Source organism: Clupea harengus, chromosome 10 (assembly GCF_900700415.2).
Source record: "Clupea harengus chromosome 10, Ch_v2.0.2, whole genome shotgun sequence".
Classification (NCBI taxonomy): Eukaryota; Metazoa; Chordata; class Actinopteri; order Clupeiformes; family Clupeidae; genus Clupea; species Clupea harengus.
The window spans coordinates 9723502-9750334 of NC_045161.1; the positions used below are offsets into that span (position 1 = coordinate 9723502).

At 42.4% G+C, this 26833-nt stretch overlaps 1 protein-coding gene across 2 annotated transcripts; it reads left to right on the plus strand.

The window, feature by feature from the left end:
- The first annotated feature begins 572 nt into the window (after positions 1 to 572).
- On the plus strand, positions 573 to 16170 carry b4galt6 (UDP-Gal:betaGlcNAc beta 1,4- galactosyltransferase, polypeptide 6). 2 transcript variants are annotated; one of them, XM_031575298.2, is made up of 10 exons: positions 573 to 1480; positions 8810 to 8926; positions 9329 to 9442; positions 9585 to 9706; positions 9905 to 10021; positions 11807 to 11994; positions 13760 to 13882; positions 14066 to 14167; positions 15916 to 16079; positions 16118 to 16170. In XM_031575298.2, the coding sequence occupies exons 1-9, from the start codon at positions 1366 to 1368 to the stop codon at positions 16061 to 16063; spliced, it is 1146 nt and encodes a 381-aa protein (XP_031431158.1). In that variant the 5' UTR covers positions 573 to 1365; the 3' UTR covers positions 16064 to 16079; positions 16118 to 16170. The 2 variants fall into 2 exon arrangements, with proteins under 2 accessions (XP_031431158.1, XP_012686992.2); XM_012831538.3 differs by lacking the exon at positions 16118 to 16170 and having other exon boundaries at positions 15916 to 16111.
- Positions 16171 to 26833: the final 10663 nt, after the last annotated feature.

Consider the following 26833-nt stretch of genomic DNA (forward strand, 5'->3'; position numbering starts at 1 on the left):
GAAGACATTAGTGCTACTTGGTTTGAGGGCATAAGTGCTTAATTGAAATTTAATTATACAAAGAGCTATTTTAGCTTAAAGCAACAATTTGTCACATTTTGAGTTATGTTATTTTACGGGCAACTATGTTTGCAACTGACCTTGCAACTACAACTGAGCAACTGACCTTTGTCAATAAATGCAAGTAAGACAGTTACTCACAAACATATTTACAGTATTTACACACTCTGTGCGTGTGTGTGGTTTTAACGTTATTCACAGGAAGGCCTACTGCTTCACACCCTATCAGTGTACAGCCGCCACACCCAAAAACTATAGTTCCTTACATTTGAACTCTAATAAGATCTAACAAACTTGTTTGTCTGTTATTGCCAGGACTGTAATTACAGAAGACACTTTTCTTGGAACGTACAATAGCTGATTTCACTTAATTCTTGCTCATTCTCGCACTTTATGCAGCGGTCATATTGTGCATATTAAGTCTAGTTTAGATTCATTCTGATTTGTTATGCAACTAACATTAACAGTGGTCCAAGATCGCCATCAGATGGAGCGACCGACTGGCGACCACTGCGACCTCATGAACCCACAATTCACTGCAGTCTCGGTGGTTGCCATGGAGAAAGCTGACAAGTGAAGGAGGAGGAAGGCACGGCTGGCAACACCCACTTGAAACCATGTCTGCAGCACCAGCAGAAATGAAATGGATCGGAAACTGAGTTTATCTCGGACCTTGCGACTACTGCATTTGATTCGCACTAATGTCCATTTCGTGTAGCGGGATTCACCTGCTGAAACTGGTAAAGCTTAAGCAATTACCAGTGTCGGATTTCAGGACGCTAGCTAGCTAAGTGGTCGGCTTAGGTAGTGTTTTGGAAACATCGGCTAGGCTGCTGAGTGGGAGGAGGCGGCACACACACCCGAATCCCCCGTGGTGATTTTAAAACGTTGCCGGCGAAAAATACCCATCGAAACATGAAACATTACAATGGGTATCCTTAAGAGAATATTTTTAGATGTCGAACCATATAATAACCAATTTCAGAATGCCCGATCGACGATGCTATGAAAGCCCCGACAGTGCCTGATTAGGGCCTGCTTTTTCGATCTGGAAATTTCTTGAGTGGGCTAACGTTATTCGTTTTTTTCCCTGGCAAGCTAGCCAGCTATTTCGCTAGTAGTTCCGCTGAATCCCTTGCTATCACCGTTAGCAGAACGATGCGGACTTTATGGATGCATTGAGTTTCGCAGGACCGATTTGGTGTCTTTAATATCCGCTTTCTATCATATCAAACAAAGTAATTTGTGTTTAGCGAGCAATATTTTTATGGACCTGTCCATTAGCTAGTGGAGGCTCGCAGCAAAATGTTTAATTTGAGACGGCTGTTGCGGTTATCAAACCGCTCCTTTTTGGCCTTCATTTTTTTCTTTTCAATGTCTACGACCTGCTTGTACTTCATCTATGTGGCTCCTGGTATAGGTGAGTTTCAATCTTTTGCTGGCTATATGGTTAATTAATGTTATCACATGGGCCTTCATTCATTGCTTGTTTGAATCCATCTACCAATGTTAGCTACGTCTAGCCAGCTAATACAATCAAACGCATACCACTGCTAAGCTCCTGCTAGTTAAAATACTCCTAAGCCAATTGGCTGGACTTCATTCATTCTGTTCGTTGCGGTAGCACACCTAGCCAGCTAGCGTTCCACCTGGTCAGCTGTTAGCAAAGAATCAGATTCAGAGATGCTTTCGTTAATGTAGTTCTTGGGGTAACGTTACTTATCAGTTGTGCTAATTTGAATGTACCTTCAGCTATTATTGGTATGATTTGTTAGATTGCAAGCCACAGAGGTAATACAGTAACTAGGATGCTAGCGATAGTCTTGCTATCTAGAAGGTTAATGTTAATGATTTATTTGCACCTTATGGACAGCATCTCTATATTAAGCTGGCTATTGCCCTATTGGTGTTAAGTGCTGTCGAGTGTTATCTTGCTTATCTAACGGTTTAATTATGCCCCTCATTAGTGTAATCCTAACCTGCCTGAGGTTTCATTTACAGTCTGGGCGTAACTGGAAACGTTAACGGGCCGCGAAAATGTTTCACATTAGGCACTTTACTAACAGCCTTGCCTTCAAGAGGAGATTATTTCCAATAGATAGGTACACGTGCATGCGTGTGAAGAGAAAGCTAGGCTAAGATTTGCGACCATCATCAGTTGTAGTGCGCTACTGCCGTGGTCCATAACGACCCGTTATCAGATGATTTTCAAAGGCTTTACGTTGTGAAGGAAGGGTGTTGTATTGAATATGTGGTTTAGTGAGTGGATGGGATCTTACTCCAGAGGATACATTTTTGGGTTAACATCTATAGATAATGCAGACATCCTGTCACTCCTCAGGTGATATATGTATCAAATCATCAAATCAAACTTTATTTGTACGGCGCATTTCATACAAGGAAGTAACACAATGCGCCTCACAGTAGGAAAGAAAAGGGGGGGGGGTTACAAACACTTGTAAAAAAAACAAAAAACACACAGATTTCCAAGAGATAAATGAATAAAATAAAATAAACGTACTAACCGCACTGGCACCGTAAAGGACTACTCAGCACGGTCATCGTCAAACTAAGCTGCTGGGGGGGGGGGGGGGGGGGTACAAACACTTGTAAAGAGACACAGATAAGTAAATAAATAAATAAATGTTACATTAATGTTAAATAAATACATTTTACAAGTTACAAAACACTTATAAAAAGACACAGATTTTGCCAGAGATAAATGAACAGGAAATTACGTACTAACCGCACTGGCACCATAAAGGACTGCTCAGCACAGTTATCGTCAAACTAAGAGACAGCTGCTGGGGGGGGTACAAATACTTGAAAAGAGACAGAAATAAGTAAATAAATAAATGTTCCATAAATGTTAAATACATTTTACAGTGAGTGATAAGCAAGATCAAAGAGGTATGTCTTAAGTGCATGTTTAAAGGTTTCAACCGTTTCGGCCATTCTTAGGTATTCTGGCAGAGTGTTCCAAAGGTTGGGGGCATAGAAACTAAAAGCTGCTTCCCCATGTCTCTTTGTCCTGGCTTTTGGAACTGTTAGAAGTTCAGTGCCGGAGGACCTCAGGGATCTACTGGGTGTGTACCTTGAGAGCATGTCTGTTATATATTCAGGTGCATGACTATGGAGTGATTTATAGACTAGTAGGAGAACCTTGAAATCTATTCTAAAACTAACAGGTAGCCAGTGCAGTGATTTTAATACTGGTGTGATGTGCGCTCTCCGTCTTGTTTTAGTGAGGACTCGCGCTGCTGCATTCTGTATTGTTTGTAGTTGACTACCGGTAATGGCTTTTTTTGGTAGACCAGACAAAAGCGAGTTACAGTAGTCTAGCCTGCTCGTGATAAACGCGTGCATCAGTCTTTCGGTGTCAGCCTGAGCGAGAAACGGTTGCACCTTAGCAATGTTTCTTAAGTGATAAAAAGATGTTTTAATTATATTTTTGATATGGGTTTCAAAATTGAGATCTGAGTCAAGTATGACGCCTAGGTTTCTGGCTTGGTGCTTGGTGTTAAGTGCTAGTGTTTTTAAGTGTGCAGTTAGTTTCTCTCTCTCGTTTTTTTCACCAATGACTAATACCTCTGTTTTATCTTGGTTTAGCTGGAGAAAGTTTTGTGACATCCATACATTTATATCAGAAATGCAATTTACCAAACAATCAATAGAGCTGTAGTTGTTGGGTGTTACAGAAATATAGAGCTGGGTGTCATCTGCATAGCTATGATAGTCGATGTTGTGCCTCCTAATTACACTACCAAGGGTAGCATGTATAGACTGAAAAGTAAGGGCCCTAAAATGGATCCTTGAGGGACCCCACAGGTCATACAAATGTTTTTTGAGCTGTGGTCTCCGAGGGCGACAAAGTATTCCCGGCCAGTTAGATAGGTCCTAAACCAGTTTAGGACCGGACCAGTGAGGCCAACCCAATTTTCAAGTCTATCAATAAGGATATTGTGATCAACAGTATCAAAGGCTGCGCTCAGATCCAGAAGGGCCAAGACAGATAGTTTTTTGGAGTCAGCATTAATCCTGAGATCATTTACAACCTTGACTAATGCCGTTTCTGTGCTATGATTGGAGCGAAAACCAGATTGGAAGGTGTCAAATGCACAGTTAGCATCTAGGAAATTATTTAACTGTTTAAAGACAATGTATGTTTCAGGGCAAGGATGGGTGGAGGGAAAGGAGGACTGTGGGCTCTTATCCTTTTAACTAAGAGATAGGAGGCCTAAGGGTATATGGTTTATCTCATACAACACACAATCGATAACACTCACTGCTACCCAAGACTGTGACTTCTAATCCTGACTCCTTGTTCGAGCCCCCGTGGTCTTATCACTGTTTTACGTGAGCAGTATGAAACTTAATGAAAAGCTGGGCCTATGAGTCAGAGATCCCCTTTTCTTATCTTGGTAGGCCTCCTGGACTGATGGAGGCTTACATTATCTCTGTTTTCTTATGTATTATAGATGTATATAAAAAAAAAAAATGAAGTCACCATTGTTTTAGCTAACAATGGCTTTAAATGGTGCATCCACCTGTGGGGTTTATTTGTTTTACAAATTATACCTGCAAAGTTTAGCCATCAGTCACAGTTAGCAGGACTTTGCACGGATAATCGAATATCCAGATTACCTTTTGCTGCATAACTACTCAAACATTGAGAATGGTTTCTAGTTCTTGCCGATTACTCCAGTGTGATTGCAAATGTTCTGGCTGTGGCTCATCCGTGGTACAGTGACAGACAAAAAAAAGAGTGGTCAAGTGATGCTATGTTATGGGGGGGGGGGGGGGGGGGGGGGGGTCAGGCTCAGTCTATGCAGACCAGGGAGGGCTACTGCCACTGGCAGGTTATCTCCCTCTAAGCACCAACACGTGTCATGTGGTGCACTGAGTCGGTGGCGCCAAGGCAGACATCATGTGGTTGAATGATCGGGGCGAAGAGGGGTCAGGTGTTTGTGTATGTATATATATATATATATATATATATATATGTGTGTGTGTGTGTGTGTGTGTGTGTTCATGCATGTGTGTGTATGCGCACGCTCTTGCTGCTTAGCCATGAGAGGAAAACCTGCATGCCACACTGGTCCGTTACACCCACTCAAAACAATGCTTGGCTCAGTGTGTGGACGACCAAACGTTTCAGCGTTTGTGCCTGACTTACTTGTCTCACGGCTTGCATTCCGCGGGCTAACCATGCACAGCACCAGCTGATTTAGCTAATTATGCCCTCTCCCTGGCTCGAAAGGTGTGGCCTATAATGAGAGGAGTGAGGCCATGGTCCACAAGCCTGAGTTGTTTTTGGCCCTGCATGGCAGATATAGCGCACCTAAGCCCTCATCACAAAGTGAGTGCATACATGTGTAAAGTAGCTGTGGCTGATTGGAGGCCGCTTCACCATGGTCTCATGCAGTAGACCAGGGGTCTCAAACTCGAATTACTTGGGGGCCGATGAACAGTTGCAGGCAAGCTGTTGTCATGACACCAAAAACAAACTTTTTTGATCTGTTGGCTTGCCTATCACAATACTATAGATACCACTTTTGAGTGTGGCAAATTTACCATGTGTGATCAGTGGTACAATGGTTAGTGTTGTTGAATAGCAAGTAGCTGACCTGGGTCCAATTCCTGGGCAGTGCAAGATGCTCGTGTCTGGCCCGCGGGCCGGGAGTTTTTAGACCCCTGCAGTAGACAGACTGCAAGGTTGAGCTGTTTTGGGCTCATATGTCTTTGCATGCTGAAAGTTGGGCTCTTCTCGTTTGTGTTGTGTTGCCACTGTTTTGGTTTTGCTTTCAGCTGTATGTGGTTAAGGTTTGAGGTTGATGTATAGACTACTGGTAGTTGAGTATAGTAGTGGATTAATGTCTGGACTGCTCATACAGTTTGCGTTGAGTTTTAATTGGCTTTCACTTTGCAAGCAGTGAGCCAGGGGAGACTCCCTTTAGACAAACAGATGTTATAGCTGACAAGAGTCTCTCTCCTGAGATCTGCTGGTGTGTTTCAGCTTGGGTCCTTATCAGAGCAGATGTTGAGAAGAATTCAGAAATAGCCAAGGGATCCCATGTCTGTGTGACATACAGTGGTGCAGGGAGAACAGACAATGAAGAATTGATAGGCTCCCTTTTATTGACTTATCAGGCTGCTCATAGCAACTTGGTTTTGCCAAGCAATTTCTCCTCTATAGAGGGTTTCATCCTAGTGTCTCCATGTTGAGCTGATTTAAAAAAAAAAAAAAAAAAAGATCAGCAAAGCTGTAGACTTTGAGGCAGCTTGGCTGTAACTTCTGCAATCCCATCACAGGGCTGATGAGGGATGCTCTTGAGTCTTGTGTTGTTTATACATTTCTAGTTTTTGTTTTGTCAGATGTCAGATTAGTCTAAAATTAGGTTGACGTATCTGTTTCCTTGTCTGAACAATATGTCCAAATTTGCATTGCATTCTATAGTTTTGCATTGCATTCTATAGATCATTGCAAATTTGCGTTGCATTTTATAGATCACGGCCTATAGATTGTGGACAGTATTGTATGGCTCCTATGTTTTCTATTTTAAAGATGCCAGACATCAGCAAACTTGTCCTGAGCTAGCAAATTAGGATATTCACTTGACAGGGGATGCTCTCTCACATGACACATGACCAATGACTAACCAATGAATGTGCAAGGGTTGTTGATGAAAACAAGTGTCACATGTCCTGTCACCTCTCTGTGGTGGCCTTCCTGCTCTGCCCCCTGATGAGAGCAGACGTGCGTCAGTGCCGAGTCGACACACTGTGGTTGATGACTGAGTTTGGTGAGCCGTGATGCAAGCCAATCAACTCGTGCACTATTGTTGGTTAGTCATAGTTGTGTTTGAGAGAGAGAGGTGCGAGATAAGTTTCTCTGTCTTTCTGTTGCTAATTTTCTGTAAGCAGAAATTTTACAGATCGATAATTGAATCGGACGAATTTTCAAAAGCAATTTATCAGTAAAACAATATTTATGCACACCACCACTAAAGCATAATTACATCTGACAGCGTCCATTATCTATTGGAAGAACTGGGTAGATGCTAATTCTTCATTGTTAGCTTATGGAGCCTTTCAATATGGCATGACTATTGGTTTATTACAGTACTTTTTACCATTAAAATGATTATTATTAATTTCCTTGACCTAAATCTTTCCTCCACTTGTCATATTTTCTGTACCAGTCTCACTTAAAATTCGAATGTCTGGTTTTGCAAACTTCGTCTGTTTTATTTTATAAAATACTGGACATTTGTCTGACGCCCTAGGAAACTCAGGAAGTTTTGTTGCATTTTGGCCTTGCATCCACACGACAACAGCATTTTCGGGGCCTGAAAATAACCTTTTTTGAAAACTGGCTCCAGAGTGGAGACTTTTGAAAATGCAATACTTATGTTGCTGTCTGGACAGGTGAAAACTTAGCTTCTTGACGGCGCAGTGTTAGCATTATCCAATTACATTTCATTCTCTGTGAAGCTTCAGTCTGACCTCTGCACTCAAAAGCCTCCACCACTTCCTCAGTGGCAATGAATAGATATGATAATTTGTTCTATTTCCACGAAGAAGACATAATCTATCAGAAACATCAGCAGCCAAAGCCTTTTCTGGGTTTGTTTGATAATGCATGACACTGAATGCTAGCAAGTTCACTTAACTGCGGAAATTCTGTTTGCCCAAACCACGCTTTGCTGGTGTTGGAAAAATAAACGATTTATAGGAATTATCTTGTCATGTAGTGCCATTGCCTTAAAATGTTTTAGTTTTGTTTATAGGCTATTACTTGCCGCATAGGTAAGAAATATGATTTTAAAACAACCTAGCTGGCAACAGAGGTTTCGTATGTTTTTGTGTTTCTGTGTGGAGTTGTTAAAAGTGTTGTTTTGAAACTTTTTGAAAATGCGAAGGAAAAACATCACTTTTAAGTTTCAAAACATCCTGTTGTCGTGTAGATGGGGTCTCAGACGCAGGCCTTCCTGCAAGTTGGCTTTCCAGGAGGAGGCACCACGGCACCTGTCTCTAATCCTGCCTGTTCACAGGGGATGGATGTGTGTGTGTGTGGGGGGGGGGATTTAACCATGCAGACTGTCTGCATCCTATCCTCCTCGTGGGATGTAGAGGTGTGCATAAGTAGTTATTTGCGGTGTGGGTTTGGGTTAGGGCTGAACGATTTGGGGAAATAATCTAATTGCGATTTTTCCCCCCAATATTGCGATTGCGATTCAATATGCGATTTTTTTGTTTCATCCCAAAAAATTTCCCAACAAATTGTAATGAATGATTTCAATATGACCAATACAATATTAGATACATTTAGTGTAAAATAATATTTCCCACAATTACATTTTTGATTTAACTGCTCATTACAGAATCAAGAACAAATCGGTGGCTTTGCCACTGTGCATTTAAGTAATTTAAACAAAGTAATTGTAAGAATAAACACAAGGCATGCACTTTTTAAACACTGTGCAAAATTTACCATCTTAAAAAAAAAAAAAAAAAAAATTATAATTTTTTTTTTTTTTTTTTTTTTAGATCACGTTTTTAATCGCGAACGTTGCGGTTAGAAAATCGCGTGCCATCATATCGCGATTAAATCGCAAATGCAATTAATCGTTCAGCCCTAGTTTGGGTGTGGGTGTCAATGTTTGAATATGGTGTGAGGCTTGTGCTCACACTTCTGCATTCTGCAAGTCTAAAGTTGCACTTCTCTCTCTCTGTCTCACACACACAGCCAACACATACTTCTTCATGGTGCAGGCCCAGGGGATAATGTTGAGGGATAATGTGCGGACAATTGGCCAGATGATCCGACTCTACACCAATAAGAACAGCACACTTAATGGCACAGGTGAGTTTTTGCCAGCCACTCCTCAGCCCATCACAGCCATCTTTTTGCTGCTCTCTGACTGACGGACGTGAACCTTTGCCAGCTCTTCTTCGCCAGCTTTTCTCGCCTCCATGTGTCACTCACTCTGATCTGCTGGTCGTCTCACGGTCATTCCGCCCCTTTAGTCTGACATTGAGGAAGGGTGGCTGTATTGTGCTAAGTCTAGTAAGCAAGCTGTATCAAATGGGCAGCACTTTGATTACTTGTCAGATGCATTTCTGTCTGTCTGTATCCTGAGAGCTGTAGAAAAGGGAGGGAAGTATGAACTGATTTCAGCTTTATTTGACTCAACTCTAGCGCTGTGATTCCAGGATCAACTGAAAGCTGTTGCCTGTGTCAATAATGATTGTGTGTGTGTCACAGATTACCCAGATGGGAACAACTCCAGTGAGTATGTGGTCCAGCCTACCACATACCTCCCTGAGAACTTCACCTATTCCGTCAACCTGCCCTGCCCGGAACGCCTGCCCTCTATGAGTGAGTATCAGCCAAAGGCCTGTGAGGGTGTTCATTTGTATGTGTGTATCTGCATAAGGGATTTCTCCCATGTGTTTGCATTCTTTTACTGACCTGCATTCAAGTTTGTTTATGTTTCTTGTGTGTGTGCGTGTATTTGCAGAGGGCCCCATGGAGGTGAACATGACTGAGTTTCCTCTAGAGGAGCTGGAGATCAAGTTCAAGCAGCTGGGCATTCAGTACGGAGGCCACTGGAGACCCACCGACTGCCAACCTCGCTGGAAGGTTTGAAAGACACACAGACACACAGACACACAGACACACAGACACACAGACACACAGACACACAGACACACAGACACACAGACACACAGACACACAGACTTTTAACGTTGGTTCAATCTGGTTTGACAATTTCACCTCGGTCTAAAAGTTGGCACTAAGGACAACTTTCCCTTTCCCTCTCTCTCTCTTGTCTCTTAGGTGGCCTTTCTCATCCCTTTCAGGAATCGTCTTGAGCACCTGCCCATCTTGCTGCTGCACCTCACACCCATGCTGCAGCGCCAGCGACTTCAGTTTGCCTTCTATATCATAGAGCAGGTACACACACACACTCTCATCACATACAAACTTACAATGCCAAAAACTCCTTCCAGTGCTGCAGTGCCTGAGACTTCAGCTTGCCCTCTGTGTCATGACACACACAGTAAAACAGTGTTGCATTGCCACAAACTCCTTCCATATCAATGAGGTAGTACTTGTGTACTTGAACATACACTTGCCTGCATGTTGCACTAATGTGCTGTGTGCACTCTGCCAGTGCTGCCCCCTGCTGGACTGTGTAGGTGCTGCTGTTTGCATATCACAGCATATTCAAGGCGACAGTCAGGTTTCAGCTTAATTGCTATGTTATTGTAATGAATGTGGGGCTGTGACTGCAGATGATTCAGTATCAGATTAGTGTAACCCTTACCATCAATCACTTGATGAGTCAGTCATGTTCTTTGTCCAGTGATTCATTGCCATGTGAGTCCCATTGTGTGCTTTTAGAACAGATAGATAATGAGATAATACACAGTTGGAAAGGAGAAGAGATATTCTTGTGGTTCAATGGAGAAACCATCCCCATCTTAAACAGATCTTTCACAGCCTCTAGAAATGATGGAAACATACCAGTACACTTTACACTGAATATGAGTGAAGACTTGTACAAAACCCATTTTGATGTAAGTCCTGAGAGTTGCTGGTATTTCTTCAGGGAAGGATGCCTTGACAATATGGTATTTTGCCTTCTCATAAACAACAGTAACCCTTTCATTTCCGGTACACAGGCTACCGTAGGGCTGCATTTATATAGCAAAGATCAGACACAAGGCTTTTAGGGCAGCTTTGTTTTGATTAGGGCTGCAGCAGTACCATCTGTGTAATTCGAAGAAAGCCACCTTGCAGTAATACCCCAACCAAACCCCCTTGTGTTTAATTACTTCCGCCAAGGAGATTATGTTTTGATTGCGGTCTGTTTGTCTGTCTAAGCAGGATATAGCAATAACCTATCAGCCTGATTTTCATGAAACTTTGTGGGAAAGTGTAGCATGTGCCATGGAAGAAACCATTCAATTAAGGAGTGATTCTGAATCACAGGGCGGATCCACAAATGTAGTTTTACTGTCACTAATGTTACGAGAAACAGCGTTTGGCCTTGGTAGAGGCCTGTCCTCTCCGGGTGCTCTTCTAGTTCATTCATTTGGCATTACTTATCCCTTAATATGTTGACATTGTTGAGCTGAAAGATTAAGTAAAAAAGGAGTAAAAAATGCACCTAATTAAAAAGAAAAATGTTCCATGGCATGTCTAGCTTGTCTGTTAACGTTACTGTGATGTGTAGTCATGAGGATTGGTTGCAATCACAAACAAAATGGCAATTTATAGTTTACATCTTCCATGTCATTCACATTTATTTCAATACAATATTTACATGTTTCATTTGTGTTTTCCAAACAATTAATGGTCATTCAACCAGCAGGTTACAATGACGTGATGCACCTGCTAAATGTTATGTGTTATGTTATGCCCAGTGCAGAAGTCTGGGCGTCTTTAGATTAGTTTTGCCGTTCTCGTGAGGAGAGAGAACAAAATGCGCGTGCTGTGGACGTCATCTTTTTCAAAGCTGATCGAAAGAAAATTTAGTTTTAGAAAATATCTGGATACCCTTTGGCCAGACCACAGACCAAGCCACGAGCAGTACTCTCAGATAAGTTATGACTATAATGGGCTCAACACCGTGGTACACTTCCTAGTGTTATGTGCGGTTATTGTTGCAGCCCTAGCCTGGATAAATGTTTTAGACAGTGAGCCAACCTGTGTGTGTTTGTGTGTGTGTTGCAGACGGGCACCCAGCCCTTTAACCGTGCGATGCTGTTTAACGTGGGTTTCCGCGAGGCTATGAAGGACCTGGACTGGGACTGTCTTGTGTTCCACGACGTGGACCACCTCGCTGAGAATGACCGCAACTATTATGGCTGCACCAACATGCCACGCCACTTCGCTGCCAAGCTGGACAAGTACATGTACATGTAAGTCTCGCTCGCTCACTTTCGCGGTCTTTCACTCACACACGCGCACGCACACACATACACACATACACACACACACATACACACACACACACACACACACACACACACACACACACACACACACACACACACACACAAACACAAACACACACACACACACGCTCACCAGGGTTATCATAGTGAACGAAAACTAATTCTAGCAGTGAAAAGATTATTTAGTTAACTGAAATAAAAAAAAATAAACATGACTGTTTTCAGAATGCCACACAATCCCTTTATTTGCACTGTGGTTGCTATACCATTTTGCCCTGTTCTGTTCAACTTCTTGAGACACTGGCCTAATAAAAAGGTCCTAGGATGAATGAAATAAACCATATTTGATGTGAAACATTCTATAAAGCAAGACTTTCTTCATAATACCTGAAAATCTAAAACGAACAATAAAACTAAATTAAAACTAGTCAATTTTTCAACAAAAAATAAAAAATAAAACTATGCAATACTAAATAAAAATAAAAACTAATGAAATTATGAAACTTTGACACACACACACACACTCCAATACAGTGTTACAATGCCAAACTCCTTCATATCGATACAGGGAAATGTGTCCATTTAGTTCTTGAATGTTCTCTCTTGGCGGTTTCTAGAATTCCAGTGTTTCCCTCACCACTGCATAAGAACATATGAAGAGTCTCAGGAAAGATCCCTGACCATTGCCAGTTGCATAGAAAGTGTTCTCAGTTCAACTGAACAGAAAATGTAACCACAGTTGACTGTATTCAATTGTCTGTAATTCAAGTGAAGTTATTGAGTTATTGAAGTTATTGTTGACATTGCGTTAATCAAATCTTACCAAAGGAAAAACACTTCTACCACCTATTCTTCAGTCTAGACGTCTACTTTCATCAGTTTTCTATCATGTTATAAATATCTACCATCTACTTGTAAATGTTGAGACACATGAGATTTGAACACATTATGTGTCCATTTCTTGTTTGGCCTGCTGGTTTAGCCATGTTCTACACTAATGTTCCAAGTGCATCCCATGGTCGCAGTGTCAGTTACTGTTGTCTCAATTACAGTGAATGAACCGCTGCATATTGTGGCACTCATCTGTGCAGATATCTTCAGTCTCGTCACACCTTGTTATCGTGCAGAGGGTCTAGATTGTGTCTGAATGAGCGTTTCCTTTTTCCCTGGTGGTGCGGGGGTTGTTTTGTGCACCTTGTGTCTTGGTGAGCACACATGCAGTGTTTGTGCCCCATTGTGCTGGCCCCCTCCCCTTACCTCCTTGGCCAGTAGGCTATAACTGGGTGTATGTGTTTGTATGGGTTATTTGGGCTACTTGTATACTTGCCTGACTGCAGAAGGGCCTACTAATCTATATGTGTGGGACCCTCTATCCCTCTATTAACCCTCTATTTGGGTTCTCCGCTTCAGTGAGGATGTGTGCGTGTGTGCGCAAGTGCTCTTGTAACAGACGTGTTCGTGCAGGTGTGCAATTCAGTAATCTTTAGCCCTATCTTTTGTCACCTTTGTTGGCAGGTGACAGCTGAGGGTAAGAATTCTTCTTTCTTTTCTTGTTCTTTTATTTCTTTCTGTTCATTCTGAGCCGACTGCTCTAAGGGCTAAGGAGTTCTAGGATTGCTTAGGAACTCAGGTGTGTGTGTGTTTGTATGTGTGTAACATGTCTTCATGTTTGTGTCAGGGGGGCATCAGGTGTGTGTGCTATGCTAACGTGACGTGTGTTTGTCCTCAGCCTGCCCTACAATGAGTTCTTTGGGGGCGTCAGTGGTCTGACGGTGGAGCAGTTCCGCAAGATCAACGGATTTCCCAATGCATTCTGGGGCTGGGGAGGAGAGGATGACGACCTGTGGAACAGGTATGTAAATGTGCGTGCATTTGGGCACATGTGTTCTGTACATGTGTACTCAAGGTGTGTGTGTGAGAGAGAGAGGTGTATGTGTGGAGCATTTACTCTTTGAGCTGCCGCTGTGTTAGTTGTGTTCGGTGCGACCTCTTTGAGCTAATGTCATGATGCAACATGTCCTCTCCGCTATCCCAGAGTGCACTACGCCGGCTACAATGTGACGAGACCTGAGGGAGAGCTTGGCAAATACAAGTCCATTCCACACCATCATCGAGGGGAGGTGCAGTTCTTGGGAAGGTTGGTACACACACACACACACCACCTGCATGTTCTTGCACACCAACTCCTTTCCCACGCCACCAGCAAGTAGGGTGTGTGGATACATGTATTTGTGTACACACACACACACACACACACCAACATGGCAGGCCAGATGTACTGCTCGCCTGCAGTTCAGTTCATCCCAGGCAAGCACATATGTATGTGTGTGTTTCTGAGGGGGGCAAATATGGTTTTGTGATAAGGAGTTCTGTTCAGTTTACCCCAGAGGGCACTAATCATTTCTTTGTTTGCCGATTTCTGTACATGCCATTTGCAGTCCATACATGTGTCTGTAAGTGTGTGTGACTCTGTGACCTTCGTTTGCCATTCTGTACATGATGTGAGAGCGCGTGAGAGAGAGCTTGCCGTCATTGTTATGAATGCAAGTGGGATTTACACTTTACGTATAATCTGATTTCCTTGTCATTTAGCTAGTTGTTTCAGTCAGGGACAGCTCTGTATTTCATTCAGTCTTTCCAAACCTGGTTCACTGGAAACTCCATATGAGTAGATGTGGGATAACTGTAGGTCACCTGTTGTCTGAACACCTTAGTCATGCAGTACAGGATTTATGTTTGGAACACATTCGTGCTGTTCACGAAAAAAAATCACAAACACTTGTATTTGACACTGATTTTTTCAGAGGGGATGAAAAAAAACCATATCATGTAAGTGCAAACATATCACAAAGCACGCACACATGTACAGCAGACCCACTACAGACCACTGAGAAAAGATAAATATTACAGAGAATGATAGGCGAGATTAGAGGCATGTCTTAAGATCATGTTTAAAGCTTTCCACCGTTTCAACCATTCTTAGGTCTTCTGGCAGAGTATTCCAAAGGCTGGGAGCATAAAAACTAAAAGCTGCCCCTACATGTTTCTTTGTCCTGGCCTTTGGAACTGTTAAGAGTTCATTGCCAGAAGACCTCAGGGATGTACTGGGTGTGTACCTTGAGAGCATGCTTTTTGAGCTGTGGTCTCCAAGGGCGACAAAGTATTCCTGGCCAGCTAGATAGGTCCTGAACCAGTTTAGGAATGGACCAGCGAGGCCAACATAGTTTTCAAGACGATTCATAAGGATATCATGATCTACAGTGTCAAAAGCTGCGATCAGATCCAGAAGGGCAAGGACAAAGATTTTTTTAGAGTCAGCATTAATTCTGAGGTAATTTACAACCTCTACATTACTTTTCTTCAGGAGGGGTCTCACCAGGGCAGTTTTTAAGATCTGGTGGGAAAATATCTGTAAGCAGGAAACAGTTTACAATGGCTAGAATGTCCTTAGACACAGAGTTAAAGATGGTCAGTAATACTCATCCTAATGTTCGTTATCTTATGGAGGCCATTATTTCATCGCAGCTTCATGCAAAGTCCTCATTGGTGCCAGTAAGGACTGCAAGACCATGGTCTCTGATTTCTCATTTTTCTGGAGGGATTTAATTTGATGCATGCCTAATTTTCCCAATCTGCTCTTTGAAGTGATTTCAATGGAGCAGTGGCAGACTACAGAGGTCTGCAGAGGTGTGTGTGTGTGTGTGTGTGAGGGTCTCCACAATGAAGACCTGGAGAAGGAGAAGAGAGCTGTGGGTGGAACTAGAACACGTCTTGAATTGACTTTCTTCCTCTCTTTCACCCCTTTCTGTCGCCTGTACACTCTCCCCCCCCCCCTGTGTTTTTATCCCTCCTCCCTATATATCTCTCTCTCTCTCTCTCTCTCAGGTATAAGTTGTTGCGCTACTCAAAGGAGCGCCAGCACCTGGACGGCTTGAACAATCTGAATTACACGCCAGAGGTGTCCATCTCCAGCTTCTACAAGAACATCAGTGTCAACCTGCACCCTGAGCTGGCTCCAATTGCAGACTACTGAACACACACACACACACACACACACACACACACACACACACACACACACACACACACACACACACACACACTCATGTCTGACACTCTCCACCTGGGTGTGTGTGTGTGAGTGTGTGCGTCTGTGCGTGTGTGTGTGTGCGCGTGTGTGTGTGTGAGAGAGAGAAAGAAAGAAAGAGAGGGGAAGGAAGAGGTTGGCCAAAATAAACCGATACGAGTATTAGTGGTTTGGAAACACATTTCAGTTTCGAGTCGGTTTTGAATGTGTATTTTTTTTTAAATTTTTTTTGTCCAGGGTGTCCTGTTTATGTATGTGTATGGAGTCAGTTTGAGGTGGGCCGATGAAGATATGTCCGCGAGTGTGTGATTGTCTTGTAGAGTTTGATGGCGACTGTGTGGTGTGCAGGGGGCACTTGGTCTTGTCCAGATGTCGGTGTGTAAATGGGTTGGGTGGGATAGATGTATGAGGAAGAAAAAAAGAACATATATCCGTCTGTGTGTCTGCAGACTTTGTTGGCTTGTGGGAATACCTCATGTACGAGTTTATCAGTGCGAGTGTGTGTGCGTGTAGAGATAGGTGTGAATGAGTGTGTGTGCGTGCGCACACACGTGCACCTCTGTGTGAGCAAGAGTACATGTGCTTTTCTGATTCTCACTGCATGCCATTGCTGGCTTTATGCGACTTATGTCCACATTACACTACAAGCCAAGAGGTGGGGAGTGCCAGAATCAACCAATCGGATGTTTACTGCAAAGCCTTAACCTAACACTCATAGGCTCTTTCACCACTGTTTCCTGTCATTCACTTGCTTTCACCCACTCGGCAGAAAGTGCTGCCTTGCGGCTGCCTCTCGGAAGCCAACAGACTCTTATTTTGCTTATTTTCTTTTGTTGCAGTGCATATCTTAAAGGAAAAGACCTTTTAGTTGCCAGAAAGTGAAACTGTTTGATTTATGTATGTGTTGCAAATTGATGAACTATTTTTATTAGATTTTTTTTTGTATTTATTTTTCATGTTTTATTTAAGTATAAACTCCTGTGTCGTGTTGCATTCCATGAACAGGGTGTTGGTGTTTGCGTACATTGTTTTTGTGTGTGTGTGTGTGTGTGTGTGTGTGTGTGTGTGTGTGTGTGTGTGTGTAGGCGTGAATGGGCGGATGTGTTTGTGCAGGTGATCTTCGGCACAAACTCCCTCCCATCTGTACGCACTCACCCACACACCTCTGCCTTTTACACACTCTTGTTTTTCACTCTTCTTTTGGCAGCTATGTAGATTCCCCTTCCCCCTTTTTCTTTTCTTTTTTTTCTTCCAATCCCTTCTTTAAGAGGAGAGTGTGACTATATCAAAGCTAGCAGGTGTAGTGGAAGAGGAGGAGAATCAGGAGAAGGGCCGTTTCAAAAACAGACACACTGTTGTGCATGCCTTACTCTTCTCTACATTCTTTTTCTTTTGATACTGTGTCATTCGAGAAGGGGGGGGGGGGGGTTCTTTCGGCTGTAGTCTCTTCTCTCCTTTTAAAGTGCACTATGTAACACAACGAGTGTCAGTGGTCACTCCTCGCTCTTTGGTGTGGGGTGGGGGAGGGCCACTAGCTGGGGTCATAGCTGCTAAACACCCCTTAATGGGTGTGGCGTGTACAAGTATGCGTGTCTGTGGAGTGCATTGTGTACTCTGTGTTCAGTTGTTCGTGTGTGTTTATTGCTTTGCATTGCGGTCTGTCGGACAGCTGGGCCAGGATGAGAGAGCGCTCGCGTTCTTGAGTGGCCCCTGGGCCATGAAGACTTTTTGCCCGTGAAGCTTTCAGCTCTGTGTGACCAGCGTGCCGACGCTCGGCAGATAGAGCTCTCCCTTTCTCTGTCTGTCTCTCTGTACATAGTTTTTCCATTCTCTGAATTTTAAGCTTTTTAAAGTTAAGTTAGTGGGTATGCGGGTGTGTGTGTGTGAGTGTGTATGTATGTGAGGTTCAGCCGTTGATTGTTTTTTTTTTATAAATTCTTCGGTTGATGTTTGTATTATTTATCATATCAGTGTTGATAAGTGAGCGATAAATGCTGTTCCAGGCATTCTAGGATGCTTTGCGGTCAGAGATGTGTTTTGCCACTTCCAGGTGCATTAGCTCTGGGAAGTACTCCAAGGTACGAGGAAGGACTTGGTGCTTTTTTTGCTTTTTTTTTTTTTTTTTTTTTTTATAGGTTAAGGGTAGAACTGGGTAGCCATCTCCTGCTGTTTACATAGTAACGGTTGCCAAGGCAGGAGAGGTAAAGTCTGTATTTGATTTGGCCCTGTTGCTACGGGTTTCACAATCGTTAGCGTACACATCTGACCAATGATATAGGAGGACAAATCCAAAAAGATTTTTTTTTTAAAGTGAAGTGCACATATCTGTTGTTTGTGTTGGTGTGTCTGGTGCCAAAGTCAGTTTCTCTTTTTCCTTTTCCTCTCTCTTAGCATCCCTCTTCTCTGCCTCCTTCTGCACTGAAAGCTAATCCGATAATAGAGACTTGTTCTTTTAAAGGTGTGTGTGTGTGTGTGTGTGTGTGTGTGTACACAGAAAGCCCAAACATATTGCAGACAGAAGTAGTCTTCATCTGTCCTAGTATACATATGGCCTCGTTCTGGGTTTCGAAAGGCACTGTTCAGTATCACACCAGTGCGTTAACATTATCCCCCAGCCCTAATCTCTATGGGCAATATCACTGCAACAGAGCCCTGAGATTCTGACATGCCTCCCTCCACATATCCCAGTCACACTTAAAGAACTAGGGGTTAGGATCAATGGGATTAAGGAGAAGGAGGCATGGGGTGATGGTTTGAGAAGGACCCCAATGTTGGCTGGGTGTAAGCCAGTAGAGGCTGTGTGTTCCTAACCCTTTCACTGTGGTAGACAGTCAACACACAGATGCATAGAATTCCAGTGAAGGGTGTATGTCGGACTCGCTGCCAAGTGTAGTATGACATCTGAACCCCACCCACCTTCCACATGTGTCCTGTGTTCAATGATGACTCAGCCCAAACGAGAAGCTAGAGGACAAGATTATAAAGATGTATTCACTATTACAAAGCTGTAATGTAGAGTGTTACATTTTTTGCAGTATTCATATTTGTGCCTTGAGTTATTTTTTTCTTTTTTTTTCTTTTAATAATAGTTGTTTTTGTTTTTTCACTTCTGCATGGTTGCTGAGATGCGGTGTGCTGGTGTGGCTGGGGCTTTCACATGCCAATAGAGTGCACATTTATTTTTCAAAGGATAAAAAAAAAAAAGACTACAAGAACTCATTTATCTGTCGAGGTGTCGGTCTGTGGCCCCCTCAAAAATGACAGAGTGGTGTAAATGGTAGGGGGGGTCAAGTGGGGTGGGGGGATGGAGGTGATGGACGGGCTATTATCAGTGTATATCTGTTGCTTATTGGGGTCGGGGGGGGGGCACTCTCACTGTAAAAGCACCTGTTTCCAAATGGGAAAGTTTTACTGTAACACCAATTTCGAACTCACAACTCTCTGTGACTGGCTGACGTGATTGACAGTTACAATTCTTGTTTTTCCAAAAAATCTTTCAGTTATGCCAGTCTGTTCACTGCAGTACGCTCTATTGATCATTAAAAAAAGAGTTTATAGGTGAAACCTTGTCTGATGTCTTTTTTTGTAGACTTTTCTGAATTCAATGTTCTGTTGTATTATAAGTGTAAAAAAAAAACTATTTTAGCTGTAAACTAAATTCTATGACTGAACTGTGATGAAATGCATCAATGCCGGTGTTAATATGAGCCTAGACTTTAATAGTGCTTAAAGGTAGGGTAGGCGATGCTGGATAAAGAATACTGTTGACACAATTCCAGACCCTTCGTTCAGGACCCTCCAAAGCTTTTTCGAAACACATAAATGCGCACTGCCTGACTACTGCTGGTGGACGAGTCCATGAGGGAGCGCGTTGGGCATCATGTCTGATTCTCACAACTACGAAAACACAAGTAAGCTACATCCACAGTTTGTAAAACATCCCGTTCATGTACAGGTGCATCTCCAAAAATTAGAATATCGTGGAAAAGTTATTTTTTTTTCCGTAATTTAATTAAAAAAGTGACACCTTCATATATTCTAGAATCATTACACATAAAGTGGCCTGTTTCAAGCCTTTTTTGTTTTAATCTTGATGATTACGGCTTACAGCTCAGGGAAATCAAAAATCCAGTATCTCAAAATAGTAGAATAAAGAATTCAAAATACAGAAATGTCAACCTGAGAAGAGCTCTAATCAGCTAATTAACTTAAAATACAAAAAGATATGTTCATTTATGCACTCAGTACTTGGTTGAGGCAATCAGCCTGTGGCACTGTTGAGGTGTTATGGAAGCCCAGGTTGCTTTGATAGCAGCCTTCAGCTCGTCTGTATTGTTGAGTCTGGTGGATCGCCTTTTCCTCTTGACAATATCCAATAGATTCTCTATGGGGTTCAGGTCTGTCCAGTTGGCTGGCCAATCAAGCACAGTAATACCATGGGCAGAAAACCAGTTACCAGTCATTTTGGCACTGTGGGCAGGTGCCAAATCCTGCTAGAAAAGGAAATCAGCATCTCCATAAAGCTTGTCAGCAGATGGAAGCATGAAGTGCTCTAAAATCTCCTGGTAGACGGCTGCATTGACTGGACTTGATAAAACACAGTGGACCAACCCCAGCAGATGACATGGCACCACAAATCATCAATGACTGTGGAAACTTCACACTGGACTTCAAGCAATTTGGATTCTGTGCCTCTCCTCTCTTCCTCCAGACTCTGGGACCTTTATTTCCAAATGAAATGCAAAATTTCCACTGAGCAACTGTCCAGTTCTTTTTCTCCTTTGCTTGGGTAAGACGCTTCTGACGATGTCTCTGGGTCAGGAGTGGCTTGACACTAGGAATGCGACACTTGTAGCCCATTCCTGGACACGTCTGTGCGTGGTGGATCCTGATGCACTGACTCCAGCCACAGTCCACTCTTGACACCGTGGTTACATGGATTCGAATAACTGCCTTAGTCGGACTGAAATCGCATTATCCGTTTCATGTAAGCACCTTAGTCGGATCGTAGTCCGACTATGTGCGGTCCGACTAACACCCCTGGATAACTCGATCCGATCCAGTTGATAGTTCGACTATTGCGGCATGTAACGGTGAATTGGATAAGGAACTGGACTTTGCGTCTTTGCGCATGCTCCCTCTCTCCCTGCCAGGTCGTGACCCGGAAGACGAAAGAGGGATAAGTTGTCTCAACTGTTCATACTAATGACACGGTTTTTTATGAATATCCTGCAGACTGTCTCACAAGCTTATTCTTGTTGATTATGAACAAACATAACAGAAGAGGTCCGAAGATATGAGCACCTTTACAACCCCTCCTTAAACACGTATAAGGACGTTCCACATTTTATTTGCTTAAAACAACAGCAGTACTGTCAAATCAGCTGTCACTCGGCTATTACCTGACCAAGGTTCCATGGCAATGTTCCGAAAGCCCATTTTTCCGACAGCCTGCTGTTCCGAAATTGTGAGTACAGCAACGTGAACCACTATTGCCCACATGCACATCCCAATGAATCACACAATCATAAACATATAAATGCCTTTATTTCACAAGCATTAACTTGAATTCAGAATATTATTATACACACATGCATTTGCATCGCGATGATACAAAAATATTTGTATGATTGCCAACACATGCATGCTTTGTCAGTGCTTGACAAGATCTGCGTAATGTCCTGCGACAATCTGCCGGTGATTTCCTTCGCATGAGTGGTAGCCTACCCCATATTCAAAACCAGAGTAGGCTAAGGTAACAAATATTGCCTAGGAAAAGTTATATGCGTGATAGCCCGGTGAGCGTCTCCGCTCTGCTGTGCAAACGAAATGCTTTGAGTGTTTTGTGCCACTTAAAATATTTCTAAATTTTGCCAGGGGGACTATTTTTCGGAATATTGAGATTTCGGAATATCGGGCTTTCGGAACACTGGGCCGTCTCCCCTGACCAATACCTGTCAAACTCGGTGATACTATTCACAACTAATTTGTCCTTCATTTTATCAAATATGATGGAATTTGGTATTGTGCCCGCGAGGCACGCATGAGTTTAGTTGTGTTCAGTTATCTGGCGCTGAAAAAACCCACAAATAAGTACCGTCAAATCAGAAAGCAAATCAGCTGTCACTCGGCTATTACCTGACCAATACCTATCAAACTCGGTGATACTATTCACAACTAATATGTCCTTCATTCTATCAAATATGATGAAATTTGGTATTGTGGCCGCGAGGCACGCGTGAGTTTAGTTGTGTTCAGTTATCTGGCGCTGAAAAAAACCACGAATAAGTACTGTCAAATCAGAAAGCAAATCAGCTGTCACTCGGCTATTACCTGACCAATACCTGTCAAACTCGGTGATACTATTCACAACTAATTTGTCCTTCATTTTATCAAATATGATGAAATTTGGTATTGTGCCCGTGAGGCAAGCGTGAGTTGAGTTTTGTTCGGTTATTTGGCGCTGCCCTCTAAAGACAGAGACGTGACAGGTGGATCGAGATATTTTCCCGTAAATACCTTTACCTAAATACCTTTATAGACAACATCGATCATACACTCCCATTGCACTCAAACAACCACACTCAAACGAGGAGATATTGTATCAATTAGCCTATTATGTATTGTATTAATTGCACAGAGTTCCAGTGGCGCATGCAGCCGTACGCAAAAAAATATATCATGAACGCATATTTATTAAAATGGGGAAACTATAAAATCGGAGTACAGACAACTAATGCCCAGCGTTGACGATGCAGATACAGAGCTGGAAACAGCTAAATGAGTTACGCAGTGAACTTTATCAAGCCCTGGAAAGTTCGGCAAATTTCTACCCAAACATTCATTGCGTCCTGAAGGTCTTGTATCTATCTATGAAAAGACTGACTGGACTTGCTCTCATGAATATTCACACAGATTTGGAAATCGACAGCGAAGAAGTACTAAAACAATTTGATGCAACTGGCAGAAGGGCAATGCGTTTAGGCTGTAACCCATTATTTGCGCGCGTGTGTGAATGTGCGTGCGTTTCTCTCGCCTTTTATCTTTCACCTTTGAATAATGTAACTTATAAACACATCGGCCTGGCAGAAACAAACAAACAAACAAACAAACAACCCAAGAGGCAACACACATTTCTGGACCGATGAACAGACGCGATTCATGCTCAATCAACTGTTGTTGTTATTGGTAGTGGTGAAGAGGTCAAGCGGAAAGGGCTGTATCACCACTAGTTGTAATGAAAACAGCGCCACCTATCGTATCGGATATGACATGCTTTCGGCCAATGATTCGATTTATTCACTGCCATGTATATTGGGATAATAGCACCTACCCTCGAAAGAAAGCATAGTCCGACTAAGCAAAGATTCGAATTATACCATCATGTAAACACACAATGAGTGTCTTCTGGACAACTGTCAAGTCAGCAGTCTTTCCCATGATTGTGGTTGTGTGTACTGAACCAAACTGAGACATTGAAGGCTCAGGAAACCTTTGCAGGTATTTTTAGTTAATTAGCTGATTAGAGGTCTTCTTAGGTTGGCATTTCTGTATTTTGATTTTTTTTTTTATTCTAATATTTTGAGATACTGGACATTTTCTGTATTTTAAATTCTTTTGGATTTTTGATTTCCATATGCTGTAAGCCGTAATCAAGATTAAAACAAAAGAAAGGCTTGAAACATGCCACTTTATGTGTAATTATTCTAGAATATATGAAGGTGTCACTTTTTCAATTACATTTATTCAAACTTTTCCTCGATATTAAAATGTTTTGAGATGCACCTGTATATAGTTAACATTAGATCAGTGGTTCTCAAAGTGGGGGGCGCGAACACTCTCCAGGGGGGGCGCGATGTCACAGAAAGAGAAGAAAAAAAAACACCGACCTGTCACTGGTTAGTGAAAGCTCCCTCAGTGGCGAAATGCAAGGGGCTGGACTGACCCAAACAAATCAAATACTGTTTTGCTCCTGATCCACCAATCAAAACGGAGTCTTATCATTTCAACGCGAGTTGCACCTCCGCTTCCGAGTATAAAAAAAAAAACGCATGGCATGGTAAGCGCTCACCCTGAGACGACACTCTGCAGAGTTTGTTCAATTTCTCTTGTTTCCTCTATCATTCAGATATTCATTGCTTTATAAACAGTATTTTTGAAGACTCACTCCTTCCTTAGTAATACCTTACTGCACTTGCAGTAGGTCTATTCGTAGCCTATTCTAAGGAGTAATTTGCTCCACAATCTTTTAAAAAAGCTCGTAGCCCCAAGAGCTAGCCTAGCTAGCTACCTTCTTCCAACTACAGCTAGCCCTTTTCTCCTTAACACCTAGCCTACCTTTACATTTTGTGATCATCCACCGTGTTGCAACAAATAAAACACCAGCACTTGAATACTATTTTGTGCTGTCCCTGTCTACATTGTGTACAGTTCGTTTTGTTAGGAATCATTGCCTAGCACAGCCTTATCCATTATTCGTGTGCAAGTCGTTCACAACCACACATACAAGAACACGACGTTGAAATAAGAACTTTATTAACTTCACACACACTATATCAGCAAACAAACACAACATGGACACGTTTCTGATTCGTAAAAGTCAGAAAGAGAAGCCTGTGGACTTCTTTAAACATAAACGTGATGGCCTCCAGCAACAACGAACCACCATGTCCAAGCATAGCATTTTGCTGGCCACGCAAGACGTGTAGAATAATGATAGTGTGGGATATTTTCATATGAATAAGGGATAGTTTTACCAGATACCTGTTGAATGAGTGTAAAGATTAGCTTTGGGTTACATTTCAGATGAAGTAGAGATTTAAAATAAGAGGGCGTAGCTTGGAGTGACCTAAGGTAAAAATGGGTGTGGTATTATATACCATGGAAGTCTTTGATTTGGGTTGGGTCAGAATGGAGAGGTCAGGTTTAATTGGCTGGATTGGTCAACCAAGCAAAACATAGATGGGAGGTGCTAATTACAGGTTTAAATATGTTAGCGGGAAGGTATTTTGGCAGATCTATTTCCGGAATACATCTCTTTGCTGTGGCTTAATGTACTACAGTTAATGCGTTGGAACAACACGTCCTTTGTCTTGACTTTCTGATTGTGAAAATAGTTTAAGACTTAGTATTGGCCACCACAATAGGTATTGCGCTGAGTTTAGCTCCTATGTCAAATGACACTGTATCACGCCGAATATTAGAAATCAGTTTGGGTCCTATTTCAAAGAGGACTACAGTTCATTCGTCTGAGTTCGGGATCCATTTCTCTGCTGAGCAGATGAGCTGTCAATAGACATGAAAGAGCAGCTATAGACTTAAGCATCTCCCCTCTTTCGTCATTCTGGGTAGCAATGATCAGCTTTGCGACATAGCCTTAAAAATGCTCCTCCTTTTCGCGTCGACACCGCAACCGCGCACAGATGAGGATGACCTGAGGATATGTTTGTCAAACATTGCCCCAAGATTTGAGGACCTTTGCAGTGCAAGTGCAGTGCAGGCTCATGTCTCACATTGACAGACCTGTAGGATTTTTTTTGTAAAGATCACAAGAGGCCCATAAAAATAACAGGTTATGTCGCATAATAATAAAATAATAATAATTGGTCGATAATCATTCATTATAATAATAATAACATAATGATGGTGATAATAATGAATAGCCTACTAATAGGCCTACTATTACTGATGATAATAATAATAATAACAATAATAATAATAATAATAATAATAAATAGTTATAATAATTGTCTGTATGGGCCTAACAATAACAATAGTCTAACCTTGACATGTCAGGCCTATCAATAACAATACGCTATCTATCTATCTATATATGGTGGTGTAGTTGAGGGTGGTGGCGGCGGGCCGCGGGCGGATGGGGGGGCCCCAACTACCCCTAACCACCTTTGGGGGGGCCCAGCTTGCAAAAGTTTGAGAACCTCTGCATTAGATAAATACCCTCAAACGACACTCGCTCACAACTATAATCATACGCCTGTCCCTGTGGTGGGTGCTTTCGCTGAATTGTCAAGCCTGGCTTCTGGACTATGTCGTCCTTCTCTCCCTTCCCGCCCACGGACTTCAGTGGCTCAGTAGTCGTTGATTTTTTAAGCCTTTTGGTACACAACCCCCAATCTTGGTTCCTACAAACGTCGTTAGGCGATTTGGTGTTTCTCGAAAGCAGAGTTCCAACATCAATAGCAAACATGGTCGCTGCTCGAGACCAGTCGTTAGAAGCGTCGTTCCTAGATATTTGCTGTTGTCAACGTTTTAATTGCCTTACTTTGATAAGATTGATCCTCATCCTACCAACCCGAACAACCACCAAATGAAATTTCAATTATCATACATTTTTAAATGAATATTCATTCATCTTGAGTGAACCTTTCAACCACGTTGGTTAGACACCAGCACTTTCGAGAAACGCATCTCTTTCATCTTATCACAGTGCGCCACTGCAAGTGTTCAGGTGGCTGATAGCTAGTGACTCATTATGAGTTTGTTCTTCATTCTCAACAATTATAAAGTATGAGACCGCTCTATCAGCTTCTCTAGTAAATGTGTAGGACTTATCTTGATCCTCTATATTCTGAATAGCCTACCCCACACTTTTGGGAACCACTGCTTTACAGTCAAAACAATCAAATTCAGAGGTACACCAAGCTTTGTCCTTGCTTGAAGATGCATGAGATTGAGAAAAAAAAAGAACTTTCTGCA